We start from the raw sequence: 23,792 nt of genomic DNA on the forward strand, positions 1-23,792 counted from the left end.
ACCTGTCAAGCTACAACAGAAAGCCTCTTCAGTGTGCTTAGGCCAATCGCCAAAGCCTCGTCTAGCCTGTTAATCAAATGAATGTAAGAAAGTAAAGTTGTCCGTCATGTTATTGAAAGATACATGTCTGACAAGTGACTGACATGAGGGTTCACTCCTCGTTAGGCTGCGCTAAAGGAACCGAGAGGGGTCGCCGTGGTTATCCTCTCTTTCGTGGAGAGAGAGAGAGACGAGAAAAACAATCAAGCATGAAAATGGAAATTATCGCGGCCGGAAAAGTTATCGAGCTCATTTTTTTTATCGTGCGATTTATTGATTTATTGAATATCGCGACAGGCCTATTTGTCATGTGTTTTCTCACAAACCCTTAATCACAGCAAACAGCGGCTAACTAGCTACCGCTACCTTAAACTACCGTTTAACAGCTGAGAAAAGCCCTTTCATGTGATATCTGTGTGATGAGTACTTCTGGAGTAGCTCAACACAGAAGAATGGGTAAATGTGGACGCACTTTGTGTGCCTACTGTAGTGTCAATAAGTGAAGCACTGCACCATGCTACAGAGAGACTGCTGCTCTCTGGTGGTTATTATACAGTAGGAAACTTCAAATCAGTGTGTGATTTACCCCTATAGGCTACTGATGACGTTGCAGTACACAATCTCTGTGGGACACTCTCTTATTTTAAGTCGTCAGGGCCTATTAAAACGTGCCCGACGCCCATATCTGACTGTATATTTGTGGTATACTAGCTCTATCTTACCTGCTCACACACACACACACAGAAATGCACACAATAACATGTGCAATCACACAAAGATGCACACACACCCAGTGACATTAAGAAATGCACGCGCACACACACACACACACACACACACACACACACACACACACACACACACACACACACAAGCTCACACACACACAAACACACACACACACACACACACACACACACACACACACACACACACACACACACACACACACACACACACACACACACACACACACACGGGGCGGCAGTGGCTCAGGAGGTAGAGGAGTCGTCCAGTAAGACACCTAACCCCAGTGCTCCAGATGAGCAGGTTGGTGCCTTTCATGGCAGTGTAAGAGGGTGCAAAAACAGTCCCAAACGCGCTACACAAACACATCGGACGTTCTCCCTTTACATGCGTGAAGAACAATGGATCAGTAGCCATGTGGAGTTAAATGATAATGTTATTAGGAAATTCACCACGATTAAATCTGACTCCATAAGACATATTGTACCTCTAATACATTACCAAATAACTAATGATGTTAACTATGGTAGAGAATGGAATGGCACACTAAACTTTAGAGATATGCAAACTGAGCGAGGAGAATTAACCATTTATTAGGCCTTGAGCCTTAGGTAAGAGTAAAAGTATCAGTAATTATCCTTAAACAAAGTAACAAAGGATAAGTAATCTTAACCTCAAAACAAACAATAAACTTGGACTTAAACCTTAACACGTTACCAAGTTAAAATGCTACATACACCAGATAAAACAATATATCAAATAATGAAAATAACAAACCCCATAAAGAAATCAAAAGATAGAGAGAGAGAGAGAAAGGCAGGGAGAGAGAGAGAGAGAAAGAGAGGGGCAGAGAGGTCAGTGTGACCTCTTGCCTAGACCAGAGCAGAGCAGGAAGAGAAGAGTCACCTCTTGCCCAAAGCTGAGAAAGTGAGAGAAGAGCGCGCATCACACCAAGAGATTCTCTTTTTTCATTCATCCAGCCACCCCCCACTCAGCAGGACCTCTTTACCTGAAAGTGGGTGTGGCGTCTAAAACTCTATAATATAGTTCTTAGTCCATAACCATGTACAAATATATTAGATTGCAATGAAACTGTGATTAGGCTGTTGCCCACATTACAAGTATTAATTCAAGACCAAACATGGATGTATTATCATTTGTCATGAAACAGATACATTTTAGTTTCCAACATTGAGTTTTCCAGGGAAAAACTGGAGGTGTGTCCGCCTTGGCTCGAGCCTCCCTGGCCAAATGGTGGTCCACACAATGGGGTACTTTAAATGCAACCAAGTCACCTGAATACAAAGGAGTCTAGCTGTGAGGTCGTCTCCCCCGTTCTGAACTTTAGTGGATGGAAAATTACCAGCTTACAGTCGCCCGATTGACACTGTGAAGTCATTATCTCATAAGTGTCAAAAAATGAAAGCTGGCCATCCATATTCACATATTTGTCCATAGTGTCCAAAGGAATCTCTCAGAGTAGTTTTGACATTAGTTGACCGAGCTTCTCCGGTCTAAAACAAGTTCTCAGGATCAGGTGAGCATTGCTGCAGCGTGGAATATTCTTCTTTGTGTAAAAGCAATCTGGAGTTGAGCAGAATCGTGAGAGTATCGTCTGTCTGCTGTAACATTAGAATATCAATAGTCTTTTGCTTTTTCGATGAGTTGGGCATGTATATAGGGAAAAGACAGGAAAGAGAGAAAGAGCAAAACAAACAAACCAATATACAAATTTCTAAATAAATGGAATTAAACACATTCTGGTGTATCTCAAATTGAAAAAAATGTTTCATAAGATAAATCATCTTTGTCACTGGCATTATTTGCATACTGAATACAAATCTATCAAGAAAATCAAATCAAATAATCAAAGAATGTATATAAATGATTGGTTAAAAGGAAAGCAAATTAGTTCATCCCAGCAGTTAAAATTCTTCAATTTAAATCATTAATCGAAAATTTACTTGTGTGTGTGTATGTGCTTTATCACTTCTGGACATTCAACAATAGACTTAACATTTAGTTGGTATAAGAATGTCGGCATGATGTGTCTGCCACACAGTCAGCTGCACATGGGCCTCCTTTTGGCAGAGACAGGTACAGACATTAAAATTTCAGGTGGTAGTCATACTAATCAACAATCTACAACATTGTATCTCCCACTTTTTTTTTTTTTTTTTAATATACATTTTTATGGGCATTATTTGTTAGTCACGAGAGATCCAACCTAACATTCATTCAGCAGATACTCTTTGGTTCAGTGACCGTTCATTTGGTTTAACCGGTGAGTATAAAGAAAAACAAAAAGTGTGAAGAATAATCATGCTACTAGCATCTGCACAGTTAAATGCTTTCAAGCCTCAACACTTACAGAGTCTACACACTCACTATACATGAGCATACAACAAGCTAGCAAATACCATTATCTTCAAAGTAAATTAAAACACTGTCTGAATATCTGACTAACAAATTTCCCATCAGAGCACCTTGGGAGAACAATGCTACAGGTTGTTGCATGGAATTATCTGTGCTATTATTAGTATAGGTTAATGTTATCATGTTCAGTTTAAAAAATATAAATTCTGTCTTACCATGGTCTTGAATGGTTAGTCTGCATCATTACATTGTCCTTCAGTGAAAGCACACACACACACGGCAATTTTGCGCCTTAACACCTAGAACAATGGATGGGTCCAGAGGCATGGGGGTTGATAGGAGAAGCAAAGGTGTTAGATGATTGGACTCTGCGTTGGCGGTGTTTTCGAAAGCCTGTTGACCAACATGTCTGCATCTCATGTTCTGATTTTCCACATGAGTTGCAGACAATGCTTGGGTCGTTTGCGTCCATGTGTTGGATAGCCTCCTTTTCGCAGTGTGTTTGCGCTGTTCCAGTGGTGTTAGAAGAGACGTCGTTGCTTGAGTCGGCTGTGAACGACAATTCTGACGAAGCAACATTCTCTAACATCGCTTTGTTGGGGATAGCCACATATCTCGCATCAGAGAAAGGTTTCAATGACTGCGCGGTGTTCAATAATGAATAAATGCAAATAATGAGAAGTAACAAGATAACACCGTCCATCATTGCATGTTTTTTTGTTTGTAACGCATGTATTTCAATGAAAAATCGCCAGTTGCATATCTCTATCCCACTAGAGTAAGAAGTAATGTCTTCAGTTTCAACAATTTTAGCCATTTTCTGTCTTAATGTATTAAACAAAGAAATATTATCACGTGTCTACATCTGTCCATGTTCGTATTTCCGTATAACGGAGAGAGCAAAGTTTCTGAATATTTAGGTGAGATAGCGAAAATGATGCGTAGGCCTATGCGTGTGCTTTCTGCTACACGTCTTTAAGAAGTTTTTCTACTCACCAAATTTCAGAAATATAGGTACATCCCGTCATAACGATCACGTCGAGGTCGCCACTTGTAAGAGGGTGCACAAACAGTCCCAAACGCGCTACACAAACACGTCGGACGTTCTCCCTTTACATGCGTGAAGAACAATGGATCAGTAGCCATGTGGAGTTAAATGATAATGTTATTAGGAAATTCACCACGATTAAATCTGACTCCATAAGACATATTGTACCTCTAATACATTACCAAATAACTAATGATGTTAACTATGGTAGAGAATGGAATGGCACACTAAACTTTAGAGATATGCAAACTGAGCGAGGAGAATTAACCATTTATTAGGCCTTGAGCCTTAGGTAAGAGTAAAAGTATCAGTAATTATCCTTAAACAAAGTAACAAAGGATAAGTAATCTTAACCTCAAAACAAACAATAAACTTGGACTTAAACCTTAACACGTTACCAAGTTAAAATGCTACATACACCAGATAAAACAATATATCAAATAATGAAAATAACAAACCCCATAAAGAAATCAAAAGATAGAGAGAGAGAGAGAAAGGCAGGGAGAGAGAGAGAGAGAAAGAGAGGGGCAGAGAGGTCAGTGTGACCTCTTGCCTAGACCAGAGCAGAGCAGGAAGAGAAGAGTCACCTCTTGCCCAAAGCTGAGAAAGTGAGAGAAGAGCGCGCATCACACCAAGAGATTCTCTTTTTTCATTCATCCAGCCACCCCCCACTCAGCAGGACCTCTTTACCTGAAAGTGGGTGTGGCGTCTAAAACTCTATAATATAGTTCTTAGTCCATAACCATGTACAAATATATTAGATTGCAATGAAACTGTGATTAGGCTGTTGCCCACATTACAAGTATTAATTCAAGACCAAACATGGATGTATTATCATTTGTCATGAAACAGATACATTTTAGTTTCCAACATTGAGTTTTCCAGGGAAAAACTGGAGGTGTGTCCGCCTTGGCTCGAGCCTCCCTGGCCAAATGGTGGTCCACACAATGGGGTACTTTAAATGCAACCAAGTCACCTGAATACAAAGGAGTCTAGCTGTGAGGTCGTCTCCCCCGTTCTGAACTTTAGTGGATGGAAAATTACCAGCTTACAGCAGCCTCAGCCATCAGTGTGTGTGAATGGATGAATGTGGGGCATGATATGTAAAGCGCTTTGGATGCTCGCAGAAGCTGATAAAAGTACATAAATGCAGTGCATTTACCATTTACCATACACAAACACACACATACAATACACGCACATAAACACACCACACACACACACACACACACACATATACATGACTATGCACATGTGCACATGTATTTACACACCCCCCCACACACACACACACACACACTCACGACCATGCACTTGAACTCACTCAGGTACACACACATAGAGAAAGACACACACACATGCACGCACACACTTTCAGACACATGTGTACGTGCACACTCACACACACATTCGGGCAGCCATGGCCTACTGGTCAGGAAAAATGTGTGTGGGGGGAGTGGTTGAGCACTACTTTCCCATACCCACATCCACAGCTGAAGTGCCCTTGAGGAAGGCATCTAACCCCTCACTGCTCCCTGAGTGCTCCTGTATCAAGGCAGCTCACTGCTCTGGGTTAGTGTGAGCTTCATCTCACTGTGTGTTCACTGTACTGTGTGTGTTCACTAATTCACGGATGGGATAAATGCAGCGACCAAATTCCTTGTATACGCAACTTGGCCAAGAAGCCTGATTTACACACACACACACACACCCTGAAACCCTGACACACACGTGTATTTACACACATACACACACACACACACGCACACACACACAGACACATTTTCACGTACACAACCATACACATGTACACATTGACGTGTTTCCTAGACCTCATCCCTATGGAGCAGATTACTTTCCCACAGAGACAAGAGTGAGCCGTCGTTCTCGCAGATTGCGGAGGTCCGCTAGAGAGAGAATATTCCCACACGGTGAAACAACTCCCCTAGCGGTTATGATCCGCCATATTAGAAGAGAGACAGAACAATGCCCATCTATAGTCCCGTTAGCAGCTCTTGAATCAAGTGAACCAGTTTGTGTGGAAAATGAGAGAACGAATGTTGAAGAATGTATGGGATTGTTGAATCATATAACGTTGACAGACTGAATTGAGTAAATGAGAATGTATGTGTCTGAAAGTCATGGAAAAAATGAATGAATGATGTTATGCAAGTTATATACCAGCACCAATAGACACGTTAATACAGCAAAGAATGTACCACACAGTTTGAAGTGCCTTTAATACAGATTTGTTTTCTTTCTTTAATAAAAATGCAACCAATGACGAAATAATGTTTACCGTGCCTGTGATCTAATGAATGTTAAGGTATGCACTGATGATGTTGGAATGTAACCTAACTAAGCATACTTAGACGTGGCCTCGATGTATGTGAAGTATAGATGGCTTATTTTATCCTGTCTATATAACATGTCTATTACAATTGTTAGAATTGAAACTTAACTGCGTAGCCTACTTTCCTTAAACCATAGTCGATATTTTATATATTGAAGTATACCTAAGGTCTGTATGTTATGTGGATCACTTTAACAACGTAACTACCTCATAATGCTATGATAATAATGAAGATATTCATGTTTTCTTTATTATGTCATAAAAACATTGTATGAACACTGGATTTCCATTGAATTCTTCATGTTGTAAAAAGAAAAGTATATTCCGTTTTCGTATGATTCTCCATTTTGTAACCAGGAGAACAAAAGAAAAGTATATTCCGTTTTCGTATGATTCTCCATTCTGTAACCAGGAGAACAAAAGAAAAGTATATTCCGTTTTCGTATGATTCTCCATTCTGTAACCAGGAGAACAAAAGAAAAGTATATTCCGTTTTCGTATGATTCTCCATTCTGTAACCAGGAGAAAAAGGGATATCCGATGTTGAATGCTTAAACCTACTTTTCGTGTGTTACTCCACTTTGTAACCCGGAGAACGCGTAGGCTATAGCCTATCTACTTTTTGCATGTTTCATCACTCTGAAAATCCGAAGTAAAAAAGGTATATCCAATGGTTTATGTTTCTCCCCTTAAAGACGTTAGACTAAGTTCCAGTATCGTTCCGAGCTGTAGGATACCACGGAATGTTTAGGAATGTCTATTGTTAAGTACTAGGGGGGCGGCCTATGTGTCCGTATTGGGGTCCGCCCTAGGATAGTAAGTCCATAAATAAGGGGTAAACCAAGTTACGGGACTTCTCTTCTTTCTACACGTTACCCGACGCAGTAATTTGTCATTTGTGGTAGTTAGTATTCGTCTCGTCTGAAAACTCCGGAGGTTCGGAAGTCACACTTCGTGCTCGAGTGATCTCGCACTGTGACCAACTAAGCCTTACGGTGAAGATCCGAGATTAAGGAACGACACCACCGAGGATAGGCTAATACTTTTTTCTCCCTTTTTCCTCTTTTGACTTTTTCTACACCAAGAATTGGATTGAGTTTTTTCTTCTTGCATATTGTAACCAGCAAGCTGTATTGTACTGCATTTTTGCTGTGACTCAAATTGCTTAAGTAAAAGACTATTTTTCACCAACGTCCAGTTCTTTCACCTGTCATTCTGTTGTGGGGGCTTACACATCCAAAGGGTAAGAACCACGGTTTTATTATCTTTCTATATATTTTCTAAGTCTTAGTTTAAGCCTTGAAACTAAGCACCTCTGATAAATAACCTGAGTTTCAGCTGTTTACTGAGACCAAATAATTTACGCGTGAGTTAACTGTCAGGGCCTTGATGTTCCATTGCCTTCTTTTATACTAAAAAACCTGGTTATCCTCTTGGAAGACTTGATCACCTTCCTCTAGACAGTCCGGGGTTTATTTGTATACATAGAAGTCTTAGGTTATTGACATCACAGAGGTCGGCGCGTAACCTAACCTGACAGTAGGTGCCTGGTATTATAGTGTAGCTATAAGATTCGATTGTGGTGGCCAGGTGTATGTGCAGCCAGCTGAGTGCTTATCGTACAGGCCATCCTTTCAACTCCAGGCAACAACACATGGTGTCAGAAGTGGGATATAAACGAACTGTTTATTGATAAGTTGATTGTGTTATTCCTCGAAACACTCCTACAGAAAGTAGGCTAAGTGTAAAGAGTCCGCTACTGCGGGTCCTGATAAGCCGGAACATCGGGAGAGTAGCAGGTGGAGCGTCAGAAAGAAGCTGCACTGGTTGCACTGATAAGATAAGGGGCTTGTTGTGGTGATAACAACAGGGCCATAAAACTGTTTTGAGTGCTGCGTATCCTAGAAAGGTGATACGAGTTGAGGAGGCATTAAAACACAAATATCAGTGACTGTTTGTGCACCTTGGTTTGGTGTGTTGCGTCGTAAGAGGAAACGTTTGAGTAACGTTTTTGGTCTTAGTGTCTGTGGCTATCATCATGGCGGAATATATCGCAGTATTTGTGGCAGCTGACTTAGAGAGTCTCCCAGTAGAAACGAGAAAGGCTTTGGAGCAGTTGCGATTAGATGGTGTTTACCGGCGAGCCTATGAAGTTATGCAAGGGGATTTAACAGCGGCGTCGGACATAATCCAGGTGACCGACATGATACGAGTTGAACGAAGTGTTGTGGCGGTGCGCCTGCCCTTAGTGGAAGCCGAGGAGTCTTGTGTGATATATACTGCTATTATAAAATGGATACAGCTGCAGGCTGCGTTCGCAGAAGCGGAGCATTTAGATATTTTCGCCACAGACCACTATACTACATGGAAACTTCGGGGGACTAATTCAGCTTGCTATAAGAGAAAGCCAGTAGTGCATTTGCTGGAGTTAACTGGTAAGGAAATGAATCCCGAGGGGAGAAACCAATGTAAAGCGGAGGAAGTGAATGCTGTCTTGGACTTGTTATTGGGACATGATGAGCAGCTTAGGGAACGTGTGTTCTCGGGGAGAGGACGTACGTCCTCGGTGGGCACTGAGGTAGACGGGGACGGGTTACGGTCATCGTTAGAACAGCTCCAGCAGCAGGTGACCGACCTAAACCCGAGAGATATGTCTTTGACTCAATACCAAAGCCCGGGAATTGCTGCTGCTGCACCTTCGGCTTTTTTGAGTTGGCCGAGGCAGAACTCAGTACGGCTTCCCTGTCCGCCGGGGCTGTATGCCCCCGCTACTGCTGCTTTGATGGAGATGGGAGCCGTTGGCGGGGCTAAGGCTGATGTGGACAGGGCTCCAGGGGAACCGCTGCGCATGAAAAGCAGTGGAGATGTGCAAAGCATAGGGGGTGCTCGTAGTAAGCAAAGTACATGCAGTTGTTTGCGAATAGATTGTCCGTTATGCAATCCATTGATAGTCCAGAAAGTGGAAGGAGAGGCAGACGTCCCGTTCCGACCCATAGGAGATACGAAACCTTTGGCTTGTAGTACGCCTCGGCCCGATGCACCGGAGCGGGCAGGTTCATTTATGGGCATAGATGAGACTGATTATCGTCCAATTCCCCCATGGATAGCCGCTCGGGCCGATACGCCTGGGGTTAGCGGCCCAGCGCAGCGGGGCCGCCCCACTCATGTGAGTTGGAAGGATGGCTATGAGAGGCAAAGCTCTGGGGGCAATGGCGATGTGTATACTGGCGGTGCGCCAGGGGGTGCCGCTGGAACAGCGGCCGAGATACAGTATCAGCGGGAGTTTCCTCCATTGAAAACGCTTGAGTCTATACGTAATTTGAGGAGTAAACCTGGGGTTGTGTTTGATCCGTCTAAAGCATGGGAACAGTTTAGAGATAATAGATATCCTGTTCCATTGGAAGCATGCGGTAATAGACAAATAGTCGTGCCACAGTTTCCTTCATGGACTGCCCCAGATCCCGCACCGTATTTGCAGCAGGGTGTGGATGAGTTAGTGCCCCACATGAATTATACATGGGGACACGCAGCCAGCCATGTTGGGCTGCCTGAAGTAGAAGTATTAACGCACGTACCGGGTGTTACGCCTAATGCAAAACAGGCATATATCCAAACAGGTTATGATTATATGAAAAATGTGCTCTCCATACAAGCTAACGATGCTTTGAATCGCTTGCATATTACTGCGCCTCCAGTTCCTACTAGTTATCCCTTAATGGCGCCAGCCTATCCTTCCCCGGGGCGCATTTCTCCTTGGGTGCCTCCTTCCCCCGGCTTAGGCCAGGGAAACATGCCGTATGCTCTGTTGCCTATACCGCCAGTACAAGCGACTCCAACTCCCTTTTCTTCTCATAACCCCATTAAAGAAGCTCAGCAGTTACAAAAATGTTTGCCGGCTAGAGAGCCAAAAGAGGATAATAGACAATATATGAAACGAATTGTTCCATTGTTGGCCCATTATCCCAGTTCACCCAAAGCGAAAGATTTGTTAATTTCTATGATTACTGGATTGCCCCCTGCGGCAGGTTTGGGTAGTGATGCGAATCTATCCAGTTTGGCTGGATTTAATGGAAAAGATTACGAGGAGGAATTGTTGAGCCGAGTGTATAACCAAGTTACCTCAGGTAAAATCAGTTTGGTCGTAGCTTTTCGGGAAATACAATCCCAATTGCCACCTGAAAGACATGTTGTGTTTTTGAAAAAACTGGGCAAAATGTTGCCGGGAGGTATGGAGTTGGCTTCTTTGTATCCAGGTATAAGCTCGGAATTGTTAGTAATGAAACTACATGAATACGATGAGAAGACGTTGTTTTTGCAAGAGAAAACAGATAAGATACGAGGCAATGGTCGTGGAAACGGAGACATGTCCAGGTTGTCAGAGTCAGTAACGCGGGGATCTGGCGTTCCTCTGCAACAGAGACCACCTATGCGTATGCAGCCGCGTATTCCATTTAGACCTACTCCTGTGCAGTATAATTTAAGATCAACAAATCAGAGACCCAATCTCCCTATGAGAAATAACGGGCGCACCAATCCGTCTTGGATATCCGCCGAGGAGTGGGCTAAAATGCAGCCCGAGCAGAGACAGCGAGTGCTGGCTTCTCGCAGGCAAACCCCCGTGACTAGATCCTCAACTAGACCATAGGAAACTGGCCGGGGGGTGCTGAAGTGTGTTTCGGAGATGTTATATGAAAAGGAAGGACAATTGTTTTGTGACATAAACAATGACCCATATTTATTTGATAGTGCCGCTGATGTTTCGGTTACTACAGATAAAACAGCATTGCCCCTTGGCCAAAACGTTGTAATCCAAGGTATAACAGGACAGCAACAGATCCTCCCGTTAGTCCAGGTGGCCGGCTTATCGATGGCCAGAGGTCCCGAAAATCTTATTTGTAACAGTGATTTGTGTAAAATGTATCAGGAACGTAAGAACATTAGGTGGCTTAAGGAAATAGACGTGCCAAAGTTAATAGAGGAAAAGGTGCAGGAAAGTGAATTTAGCTTAAAAAATAAAGAGAGATTAACAGCCTGTTTGTTGGCAGCTAACATAGCGTCACATAAAAATGATGTCGGTGAGTTGGGTGAACAGTTCACATGTGAAATAGTGGGTGGTTTGCATACTCCAGTTAGGCAGTATAAATTACCAAAAGAAGCTGAAGATGAATTTGATATAACCATAAGAGAATTGGTACAAAAGGGAGTTTTAAGACAGATTGATAACCCTCCTACTAATTCTCCTATCCAAGCTGTTAGGAAGCCAGATGATACATATCGCTTGGTAGTGAATTATAAAGCTTTGAATCGTAGATCAGTAGCTGATAGACGTTCTATGCTTAATCCTACTGCCACTTTGACACATTTGAAGCCGAAAAAATGGAAAACTTGTTTAGACATGGCAAACGGATTTTATAGTATGCCATTAGGCCAACGAAGTCAGCCGAAAACCGCTTTTACATGGAAAGGTGAAAGCTTATGTTTTCAAAAGTTACCGATGGGATTTATTAATTCTGCTAACCTGTTTCAACATGCTATGAAAACTATATTACAAGATGAAGACGTTGAAGTATACATTGACGATATTTTTCTGTCACATGATACAGAGGACGAACATATGGCAGCTGTCTGTCGAGTTATAGAGACTCTGTCCAAGGCTGGCATGAAATTAGGTCTTAAAAAATCAACTTTGGGAAAGACTAAAGTGTCATATCTAGGCTTTCTTCTAGATGATGAAGTTCGTAAGATGTCTCACACATTAAAGGAGAAGATAGTAGGCATGACATCCCCCCGTTCGACTCGTGAATTGCAGAGCTCACTGGGAGTCCTAGGTTATCTGCGTCATCATGTTCCGACCTACGCTGGTTTGGCTCGCCCCATTTACGCACGCATGGGTGCGTTAGAGAAAGTTTGGGAATGGAATGAAAAAGATCAGGAAAACTTAAATAAATTACGGGAAGCATGTTTGGCTTGTGAGGATTTGGTTACTCGCAAAGAAACTAAGCGTCTTTTGGTAGATTTGGTAATGACTGAGCACGGAGTACAAATGACGTTGCGTAATGAAGGAGATAAGAGTCCTTTTCATTTCTTATCTCGAATCATTGACCGCATAGAAAAGAAATTTCAACCAGAGGAACAATTCTTAGCGGCTATTTGGCATTTCTATCCTAGATTAAAAGATATAGCTATGGGCCAAGAGATAGTGTTTAGGACAGATAGTTTGGTGTTAAAAGAATTGACAAAGACACAAGTAATTGGTTCCAAAGCAACATCCTCTCGGTGGGAGCATTTTGAAAGCTTGTTGTTAGATCCACAGTTGAAATTTCTTACTAAGTTCCCCCCTGTGCCTAAAGTGACAGGTAAATCAGAAACACAACTCCCTTCTATAACTGATATTACAGTGTATACCGATGGTTCAAAAACCAGACGCGACTCCAAAGCTAAATGGGCTTTTGTTGTAAAATCTGGTGACAAACATATACACGAGAGTACGGGATATGTTGAGGGGTCTGCTCAATTGGGAGAGTTACAAGCACTCTTGGAAGCATTGGATTATTGCATACGGAAAAAATATAAGCATGTCCGTGTTGTTACAGATAGTTGGTATGTTTACAGCGGTTTGAAAGACGAATTATCGATATGGGAGGATAATGACTATCAAACTGCACGCCGACAGCCTGTGAAACATGGTGATATATGGAAAGTTATAGCACGTTATTTGACGGAAATAAAGGTGGCTATTGAGCATATTCCATCACATGTCAAAGGACATTCTGTGGATATACATGGTAATGCCCGTGCTGATTGTCTTGCCCGGGCTCGGCGCCTTGTTGTGTTTGGGGATCATGATTGGCCTTCATTGGACGGAGAAAAAATTGTACCCGAAAAAGAAAAGGAACATTTTTTGGAAAAGTTGCATGTGGCATTAGGTCATCCGGGCTTTCAAGCGACTAAACGCTGGCTTCAACTTAATAAATTCCATGTTGATAAGGCGGAAGATGTTATCAGAACAATCAGGCGGAAATGTCAAGATTGCGCTGAAGCTGGTGGGGCGCGTGCGTATGTTCAGACGGGTAGCCCCAGCATCAAATCAGATCAGCCGTGGGACGTCTGTTCTATGGATATTGCTGGACCGTTAAATCCAAAGACAAAAAAGGGTAATTCATATTTTTTAGTTATAGTTTGTAATGCCACTAGTTATGTTATCTGTGTGCCACTACGGGCTGCAAATGGCAATCAAATTCGTAAAGCAATGGAAGATACCTTCTCGAAGTTGGGGTTGCCTAGAGTTATACGTTCTGATAACGCCACGCATTTCAAGAATAAAACTATAGAAGACTTATGTCAGCAACATGGCATTAGGACTGTTTTCAGTGTTCCTTATAGACCTCAATCTAATGGCATAGCTGAGAGGGCAGTAGGATTGTGCAAAAGATTCATCGCTGCAAACACTAATAATCGAGTATGGGACGAACAGATGATAGAGATGCATGTGTTTCTTAATGATACTATAGGCAAAATCCCTCATTCACAACAGTTACTGGGAAGACGACTACAGCCTATTTTAGATACCCCTCCATCAGATGGGCAGACAACTAATGTCGATCTTACTTCTTTACAGATTGGGGATTCTGTTTGGATTCGCAATCGCGACTGTCGGCAGGTACCTGGTAAGCCTATAGTGCCCAGAGCCTTGGCGACGGATAAAGTAGCTGAAATATTAGGTAATAACACGGTGCGCTTACAGCGAAAGGGCGTTGTCCACGTTACACAGATAACACCTAAAAAATGACTGATAAATGGTGGAATGTTGTTGGCATAAAGGGCTTTTGTCGCATTCGTAGAGGGACGCAAGGTTGTGTATTGTCTACATCTTATGAAGCTTTGGATAGAGCCAAAAAACATTGTTTTCAAAGTTATGGCAGTCTCTTGAGACATCAAAAATGGCAAGCGGGTAATTGTGTCGGTTGTCATTGCTTTGTTTGTAATGTGACTTGGTCTGGTGTTGGGGCTGACAAGCCGAGAGCCGTCCCAGGGCAAATAACATATTTTGGTGACATCCGTGAAGCGGGCCCATGTCAGGCATTGGATGCGATCTTTTGTAAAACTTGTAGACGGACACTTGCTTCCCGTACAAAAATTGTTGTTGAAAAAAGTACACAAACTGAGATAGAAGATGTTCTTTGTGAATGTCAATGGGACGGCTTGAATCTCATCACATGTGTTAATTGTGCTTCTAAGAACAGTCAGGGGTCTTTAACACATGTAACGAGCTGTGATGGTTATCTGTTAAGGAAAGCGTTCGGGCTCGTAAAGCCTTCTGTTAGTTATCCCATTGATCGGGGTGACATTCGACCAGATTTGGCCGCCTGTAGTCAATATATAGAACAAATTCAAGGACATTATCCTGGTGTCCGAATGAGTCAAGAGGCTCAATTGCCTTGGCCCGGAGAACGACAACAACCAGCTTTGATACGAGTAAAAGTTAAAGATGAGTTGATGGCTCAAATCATTTTCGGAACCAAACAGATCATGGAAAACGACATAATGGGACGAGACGTTGTGGAGAGAGAGTTAGATTGGCTGCCAACGAACTGGCAGGGTATTGCCATAGGATTGTTAAATGCAAAGCAAATACCATGGTCGTTGGTGGGAGATGTCCCGAAGGAGGCAGGAGACCGGGATAAAAATAATCGACATAAATACTATTTAACTGAATTGTCTATGTGGGGCGATGACAGGTTAAGACAATATCGGAAGACAGCTACATTAATTTGTGCACCTGAAACCATTAGACGCACTGTTGCTGGGGTGACACGCATTATAACACCTAATATTTGGGACGGTTTATCTCCTGCTCGAATAGCGCAGGTGGGAAGACATGGTGGACCTGCAGCCGAGAATGGCCGGTCCTTAGTATGTGAATTGCATGCGATATACATGGAAGATCAGGGTCTAGCTTCCCTAGCCTTCTCTGTTGAAGAGGAAGCAATGCAAACAGAACTACAGAGTTCTATGTTTCAACACATTCCCCGAAGACGAAGTAAATGGTCCCCGATTCATAGGATACGCCAAGCCTTTAGAAAGAAAGCCCCTAGATCTAGTTAAGTTAACTGTAATGTGTATCAAAAAACATGCATATAATAGTGTCATATACATAGGTTAGATGGTAGTGAATTATGGAAGTTAGTTAATTACAGCTGTGGCCCTGTTGGGTGTTTTATGGTAGGAGACAAGATTCAGTTTACAGCCAGAACAGTCTGGCATTTCTCAGAGTTGGGGTGAGGGTTCCGTTGCCTTCACAAAGGTTAAAAGAAAGAGTTTTGCTTGACCGAGCTTGCTCGGGTGAATGTCCCTTGGTATCATAAAACGGGCAAAAAAGGCCATTATATGTGTCAGTTTTTGGTTGAGATAAAACCGCTTGCGTCCATTTTTGCTGGTTTCCCACGAAGTCGATCTGGCAGTGGTGTGAACCTCTGTTGCGAAAAGATTGTTAGATAAGCAGGGGTCACACAGAACACCACTTGGGTTAGGTTACAAAAGTAAGCTTAACAAATAGCGTGAAAAAGACATGCCGTACAGTCTCTCACAGGTTTAGTCTAATTATATATGTTTTTACTGGTTTTTACAGAATTCTCAATCAAACGTATAATCCCCGCAGTATCAACAATGACATTGAGACGAGGTGCTGAAGGAGCATTGAGTATAACTTTATTTATTTCTATCATTACCTTACTATATTTCATAGGAATAAGTTTGTTAAAAGAGAAATACACCTTAGTGAGCGTTATTGCTGTGAACTTACATACAACGCCAGCTTATTTGCCTTCTTATTGGGCTAGTCAGAGTATCTTTACAGATTGTAATCAAACGTTTATGTCTTACAAATCCTTTGGTCAGAATGTTTCCAGACGGTTAAGCGCTGGTCTGTGGCACTACAGATCAGAGGCCAATTTTCATGAAATACCATGTGCAGCATATGAGCGTATGGTGGAGGACTTATATGGGCGAATGGGTCGAAATCGGACAGATTTGTACTATGATAGTGATACGAAGCAAGCTTGGTTGGAAGGCCGTGTGTGGCATAAAAAGGAAAATGTGACATGTTTACTGGTGGTGTATATGTTGGAAGCCCGATTAATTAAACAATGGAATTGCAGTTTTGAACAAGGACGAAACAATAAGACCTACGTTTATCCTGGTGGCAAAGTTATGTGGCCGAAAAGCAATGGAATGGAGAAAGGGACGCCGTTATTAGTGGACACTTTATATATTGAGCGATGGAATATTCTCGCATTGAGTAATTTGGTTAATCGACAGTTTGTCCCTCGTACAGTGCAGTTGGTAAAAAGTTCTAAATCCAAGCAGGGGGTGCGCGATGGAGTTAAGAGATTGTCTTTAGAAGATAAAGTCAGGGATTCAACGAAACAATACTTCGGTTGGGGATTTCAAGTGAATAAAGCCAGATATCCATTACATTATTCTTTTCCTGTATTAGGCGATTGCAGAATTAAATCCATAGAGTTTGATCAAAAATTGAATAACACACTGCCGTGGTTATCGGTGGACATAGTAGCCCTTTTATATTGGTCTGATGAACTACAGCAACCTGAGTTAACTGATGTATGTGTCTGGTCCAGTCCTTTACCTGCTCCTCAACAACTTGAGGAAAATCAACGCATAGCTCAAGATTTTCGTAAGATAGAAAGTTGTGTAATTACACAGATATATAATAAATTACACGGACAAACTGTAATAACACAAACTGAGGAAGGCATGGGAGAATGGGTTACTGATCTGTGTGCAGAGACACCGGGGGCTGGATTGACTATTTCTAACACAGCTAAATATGCAAGAGTGTATAACTGTACGCCTTTAATGGATATGCAAAGCGCAAAGTTATTTGCGCAACATGTACCGGTTAATGGTCGGCTTGGAGACAATGTTTGGAATAGAGATATCATTTATGGTTTTACTAAGCAACAAACTCATGATTATATCATTCCCTGCTTGAAAGAACAATTTTCTTATTGGGCGAAATATCTTTATGTCGCTACATATTACCAACCGAATTTGCGGACTTTAGAATTGCATAATAAGGATCCTTCTTATGATGGATTATCTCATTATACAGCACGTACTCGGACATCATTGCATGTGTCTGTTGGTGGAGGAATAAATCCCCGTTCTTGGACCATTAAGCATTTTATGATACCCCCCATGTATGTTATCATGCGTAATGAAAGTCAAATGTGGATAGCTTTAGCAGCAGGTAACTATACTTTTCAACAGACGAAGCCTACTTGGGAATATCTATACAGAATTTGGTATAAAGTGCAGAATCACTGGATATTGAACACTCCGCCAGGTGGTCCCGGAGTACGGAATGCTTTGCCCAGCATGTGTCATAATTTGTACCGTCGTTGTACGCAAAAAGAATGGCGTAAAGTGTTGCGAATGACTTTGGGTTATGATAATGTAGGGCCAATAGATGGCAATACGCGACGTAAGCATGGCTCATATATTTTTCCTCCTATTATGCCTCATCCTAAATTGATGAACCTAATATTGAATTGGAAAAGGTTTGTGTGGTGTGAAGGAAAGGCTACTCGCTATTTTAGTTGGTTGGGGAGCCCAACGTTCTCTAATATGACTTGTGCTAGAGCAGATAAAGATTTGACGTGGGAAAAGTATTGGAATGAGGTGGGTGAAGAGATCAAAGTCGTGGTTGATGCAGTTGTTGAAGGGGTAAAAAATGTGGTTGATAATGTTACTGGAGTTGTATCAAGTGTTTGGAAGGGAATAAAATGGCTATTGGACTCTTGGTGGATTATAGCCCTAGCTCTTAGTATAGTCTTTGTTTTAGTCGTATTGATAAAGTTAAGGGGTTGCTACTTAGATATGCAAAATCGGTATGTTATACAAAAAGCGAAAATGCTTCAAGCTTTGCAACAAGCAGATCATGGTACTGAATCATTATGGATGTCTAAGCCTTGAAACTCCCGCCTCTTGAAGGGGCGGAGCTAGAGGCCGCAGGTCCCTAGTTCATAATGTCCACCTGGGCTGAATCCTAATCACTAATCGACAGCTCTCGGTTAACACACAGTGCAGACATGGCTCAAGCGATGATAACTTTCCAGAATGCTTCTCCTATTAGCCCCAATACTTCTTCCGTAGCTGCTCCTCCTGAGACTGAATCCACTGCCCAATACGTAAGTATCTTGCTTTTTTCAAGTATATGGAGTGGATACATACTGATCTCGTGTATGCCTCCAACTCCATATCACTTTTGTCTGATTGTTGTTAATTTGGTGCGTTTAGTGATTATGTTAATTCTGCAAACACATACCACAGTAATTACTTTTGTGTTTGTTAGACTGTTAAAAGATCTATCTTTATTTAAACCCCACGCACCATTAGGGACTTACAATGATTTCAATCAAATTCAGTTAATTGTGGCAATTACAAGTGCGATAGCTACAAGTTTGGGATTACTGAGACAGGTCCTTCATTGGCAGTGTCTCCATCTTATAGCTGTTTATTGTCATGGTTTTCAAGTTACTTTAATAATAATAGCTTATATGGCTTGTATGACGCCTGTCCAAGCCATTTGGGATAAATTAACAAACTCTGAGATACGGCAAATCTTTAAAGAAGATATCTTAAGAGTTACCATATATGGGTTATTGTTATTGGTACTAGAAGTGTGGCATGCTGTCTGGCTTATCCCAGGCCATGCAACTGTTTTAGTTACGGTCATATTCTTAATTAAGTTTTGTAAATGTTATCCTAGGACTTTCACATCTGGAAACATGGCCTTGGACGACTTAAACCCGTGAGGGCACCATACTACGGAGACATAGTCATGTTGCTTTACTCAGCCTGTTCTTTTTGTGAGACGGCTTATCTGTACAATGCCTTCGAGACCATGGTGGGAAAAGTGTGCATCGAGTGTATGCGCGAGAAATCGCTTGAATTGATTCGATATTTCATTCAAGAGTTGAATTTACGGGAAGAGAAGCCTTTATGTCAGCTCATCTACGGAATGATACCCCTCCAAGGCCGTTTAGCTGACATCGTGGGTGATATACCAGGCATCATAATCGCCAACCGTGATGAGATTCTTATTGAAGCCGTTATAAAGCATCCAAGGCCACTAGCATCATGCACCTTGTCCTGTGACTATTCTGCATATTATATTACTACACAGGCCTTTGGAAAGGCTATCCACATATCTGACACCGGAGCACTGGATAAATGTTTGTTTATTTCTTCATGTAGCCCAAAACGTCAGAAGGAGACCAGTCGGGCAGTCCCAGACTCGTCTCTTTCTCCGACACAGCAAATGGATTATCAGGCAATTTGGGACGAAGTTTTGGAAGAGATCGCCCTGGTCCCGAGCCCGTGTGCAGCGATGCGAGATGCCCCCAGAGACAGGTAGTCCTTTTTGTTCGGCTTGCAGCCGCTGCTGACCTGGGCAGACATAACGAAAACACTATCCTTTCATGTGGAGCGTGTCTCTCCGCTAACCCTGAGTGGTGGACCAGGGTGATAGCTACTTTACAGACTTCAGATCCCATGTCACTTGATAGTGTGTATCCAGATAATATATTTGATTTGACCAACACTTCTGTTCTATGTGCGTGGACTCTGTCCCCATATCGACAGATTCCAATTACCTACAGTTATCCAGTGACCCGTGTCGTTTTGATGTGTTTTTATGACTACCAGACTCAAGCCCCTTGGGCTTCTTTGCAATATCACAATGGTGCTAGGATTGGCATAATTTGGGGTCCGGTTTCTTCTACAATTCCCTTTGATCTAGTTTCCCCAGTTTTGAAAAGTTCTCTGCTCCAAACAGGGGGTGACGTGTTTCCTAGACCTCATCCCTATGGAGCAGATTACTTTCCCACAGAGACAAGAGTGAGCCGTCGTTCTCGCAGATTGCGGAGGTCCGCTAGAGAGAGAATATTCCCACACGGTGAAACAACTCCCCTAGCGGTTATGATCCGCCATATTAGAAGAGAGACAGAACAATGCCCATCTATAGTCCCGTTAGCAGCTCTTGAATCAAGTGAACCAGTTTGTGTGGAAAATGAGAGAACGAATGTTGAAGAATGTATGGGATTGTTGAATCATATAACGTTGACAGACTGAATTGAGTAAATGAGAATGTATGTGTCTGAAAGTCATGGAAAAAATGAATGAATGATGTTATGCAAGTTATATACCAGCACCAATAGACACGTTAATACAGCAAAGAATGTACCACACAGTTTGAAGTGCCTTTAATACAGATTTGTTTTCTTTCTTTAATAAAAATGCAACCAATGACGAAATAATGTTTACCGTGCCTGTGATCTAATGAATGTTAAGGTATGCACTGATGATGTTGGAATGTAACCTAACTAAGCATACTTAGACGTGGCCTCGATGTATGTGAAGTATAGATGGCTTATTTTATCCTGTCTATATAACATGTCTATTACAATTGTTAGAATTGAAACTTAACTGCGTAGCCTACTTTCCTTAAACCATAGTCGATATTTTATATATTGAAGTATACCTAAGGTCTGTATGTTATGTGGATCACTTTAACAACGTAACTACCTCATAATGCTATGATAATAATGAAGATATTCATGTTTTCTTTATTATGTCATAAAAACATTGTATGAACACTGGATTTCCATTGAATTCTTCATGTTGTAAAAAGAAAAGTATATTCCGTTTTCGTATGATTCTCCATTTTGTAACCAGGAGAACAAAAGAAAAGTATATTCCGTTTTCGTATGATTCTCCATTCTGTAACCAGGAGAACAAAAGAAAAGTATATTCCGTTTTCGTATGATTCTCCATTCTGTAACCAGGAGAACAAAAGAAAAGTATATTCCGTTTTCGTATGATTCTCCATTCTGTAACCAGGAGAAAAAGGGATATCCGATGTTGAATGCTTAAACCTACTTTTCGTGTGTTACTCCACTTTGTAACCCGGAGAACGCGTATAGCCTATCTACTTTTTGCATGTTTCATCACTCTGAAAATCCGAAGTAAAAAAGGTATATCCAATGGTTTATGTTTCTCCCCTTAAAGACGTTAGACTAAGTTCCAGTATCGTTCCGAGCTGTAGGATACCACGGAATGTTTAGGAATGTCTATTGTTAAGTACTAGGGGGGCGGCCTATGTGTCCGTATTGGGGTCCGCCCTAGGATAGTAAGTCCATAAATAAGGGGTAAACCAAGTTACGGGACTTCTCTTCTTTCTACACGTTACCCGACGCAGTAATTTGTCATTTGTGGTAGTTAGTATTCGTCTCGTCTGAAAACTCCGGAGGTTCGGAAGTCACACTTCGTGCTCGAGTGATCTCGCACTGTGACCAACTAAGCCTTACGGTGAAGATCCGAGATTAAGGAACGACACCACCGAGGATAATACTTTTTTCTCCCTTTTTCCTCTTTTGACTTTTTCTACACCAAGAATTGGATTGAGTTTTTTCTTCTTGCATATTGTAACCAGCAAGCTGTATTGTACTGCATTTTTGCTGTGACTCAAATTGCTTAAGTAAAAGACTATTTTTCACCAACGTCCAGTTCTTTCACCTGTCATTCTGTTGTGGGGGCTTACACATCCAAAGGGTAAGAACCACGGTTTTATTATCTTTCTATATATTTTCTAAGTCTTAGTTTAAGCCTTGAAACTAAGCACCTCTGATAAATAACCTGAGTTTCAGCTGTTTACTGAGACCAAATAATTTACGCGTGAGTTAACTGTCAGGGCCTTGATGTTCCATTGCCTTCTTTTATACTAAAAAACCTGGTTATCCTCTTGGAAGACTTGATCACCTTCCTCTAGACAGTCCGGGGTTTATTTGTATACATAGAAGTCTTAGGTTATTGACATCACAGAGGTCGGCGCGTAACCTAACCTGACAGTAGGTGCCTGGTATTATAGTGTAGCTATAAGATTCGATTGTGGTGGCCAGGTGTATGTGCAGCCAGCTGAGTGCTTATCGTACAGGCCATCCTTTCAACTCCAGGCAACAACACAACATGTATGTGTTGTGCGCGCACACACAAACAAATGCACAAACAGACACACACGTACATACACACAATCATACATATGTACACAAACGTCCACACGCACACTCACACACACAAACACACGTATTCACACGAACAGACACACAATCATGAACATGTGCACATTTACATACACACACACACACACACACACTGTGTCATACTCAAACACAAGTCTGAGTTCATCCTGTTTTCTCTTCTCCTTCATCAGACTCCTGTCACTTCACACTGGATCCAAACACAGCACACAGAACCCTCCATCTGTCTGAGGCGAACAGAAGGGCGGAGAGGAGAAAAGACCTCCACTCATGTCCTGATCATCCAGAGAGATTTGATGTGTGGGAACAGGTGCTGTGTAGAGAGGGTGTGTCTGGACGCTGCTACTGGGAGGTGGAGTGGAGTGGGCAGGGGGTTTCTATAGCAGTCTCATATAAAAGCATCAGCAGGAAAGGAGCGGGTTATCAGTGTGGGTTTGGTTGCAATGATCAGTCCTGGAGGCTGCAGCGCTCCAGCTCCGGCAGCTGCTCTCTCTATCACAATAATAAAGAGACTAAACTCCCTCTAGTGGCCAGCTCCAGAATAGGAGTGTATGTGGATCACAGGGCAGGAACTCTGGCCTTCTACAGCATCTCTGACACAATGACCCTCCTGCACAGAGTCCAGACCACATTCACTCACACACTCTACCCTGGGTTTAGATATATTGGATCATCAGTGAAGCTGTTGTGACTCACACAGCAGGGCAGAGATGCAAAGACTCCAAATACAAATAGATGCTGTTATCACACACACACACACACACGCACGCACACACACACACACACGCACACATAAACACATCCCATCTCATCAGCACACATATAAGCCATTCACATGTAAGGATATCATACAGCATCTGCACCTCTGGACCTCTGCTGGAACACACATCAGCACACCACACATGAACTATTGGGTGGGAAGTGTGTTGATATTTCAGTGTTTCACCCCCTCTGATCCTCTCCCACAGTCCATTTCCTCTCCCTCCTACACTCACTTTTTTAATGAAATAATTCAAATCGCAGGTGGTTGTTCCTGTAGCAGTTATTTCTGAATAAACATGTAATAAAGCATGAACTTGGTGAAAACTGAGATTATATGACAGAGTGCCAT

General features: G+C 42.1%; 1 protein-coding gene across 4 annotated transcripts in view; it reads left to right on the forward strand.

The window, feature by feature from the left end:
* Window positions 1-23,372, forward strand: part of LOC134089156 (tripartite motif-containing protein 16-like) — a 40,049-nt gene extending 16,677 nt beyond the window's left edge. For all 4 annotated transcript variants that reach the window (XM_062543492.1, XM_062543493.1, XM_062543494.1 and 1 more), the window contains one exon: window positions 22,855-23,372. In XM_062543492.1, coding sequence (XP_062399476.1) covers window positions 22,855-23,372 — 518 coding nt within the window. The remainder of the gene's footprint in view (window positions 1-22,854) is intronic.
* Window positions 23,373-23,792: the final 420 nt, after the last annotated feature.

This window comes from Sardina pilchardus, chromosome 8 (genome assembly GCF_963854185.1).
Source record: "Sardina pilchardus chromosome 8, fSarPil1.1, whole genome shotgun sequence".
Classification (NCBI taxonomy): Eukaryota; Metazoa; Chordata; class Actinopteri; order Clupeiformes; family Clupeidae; genus Sardina; species Sardina pilchardus.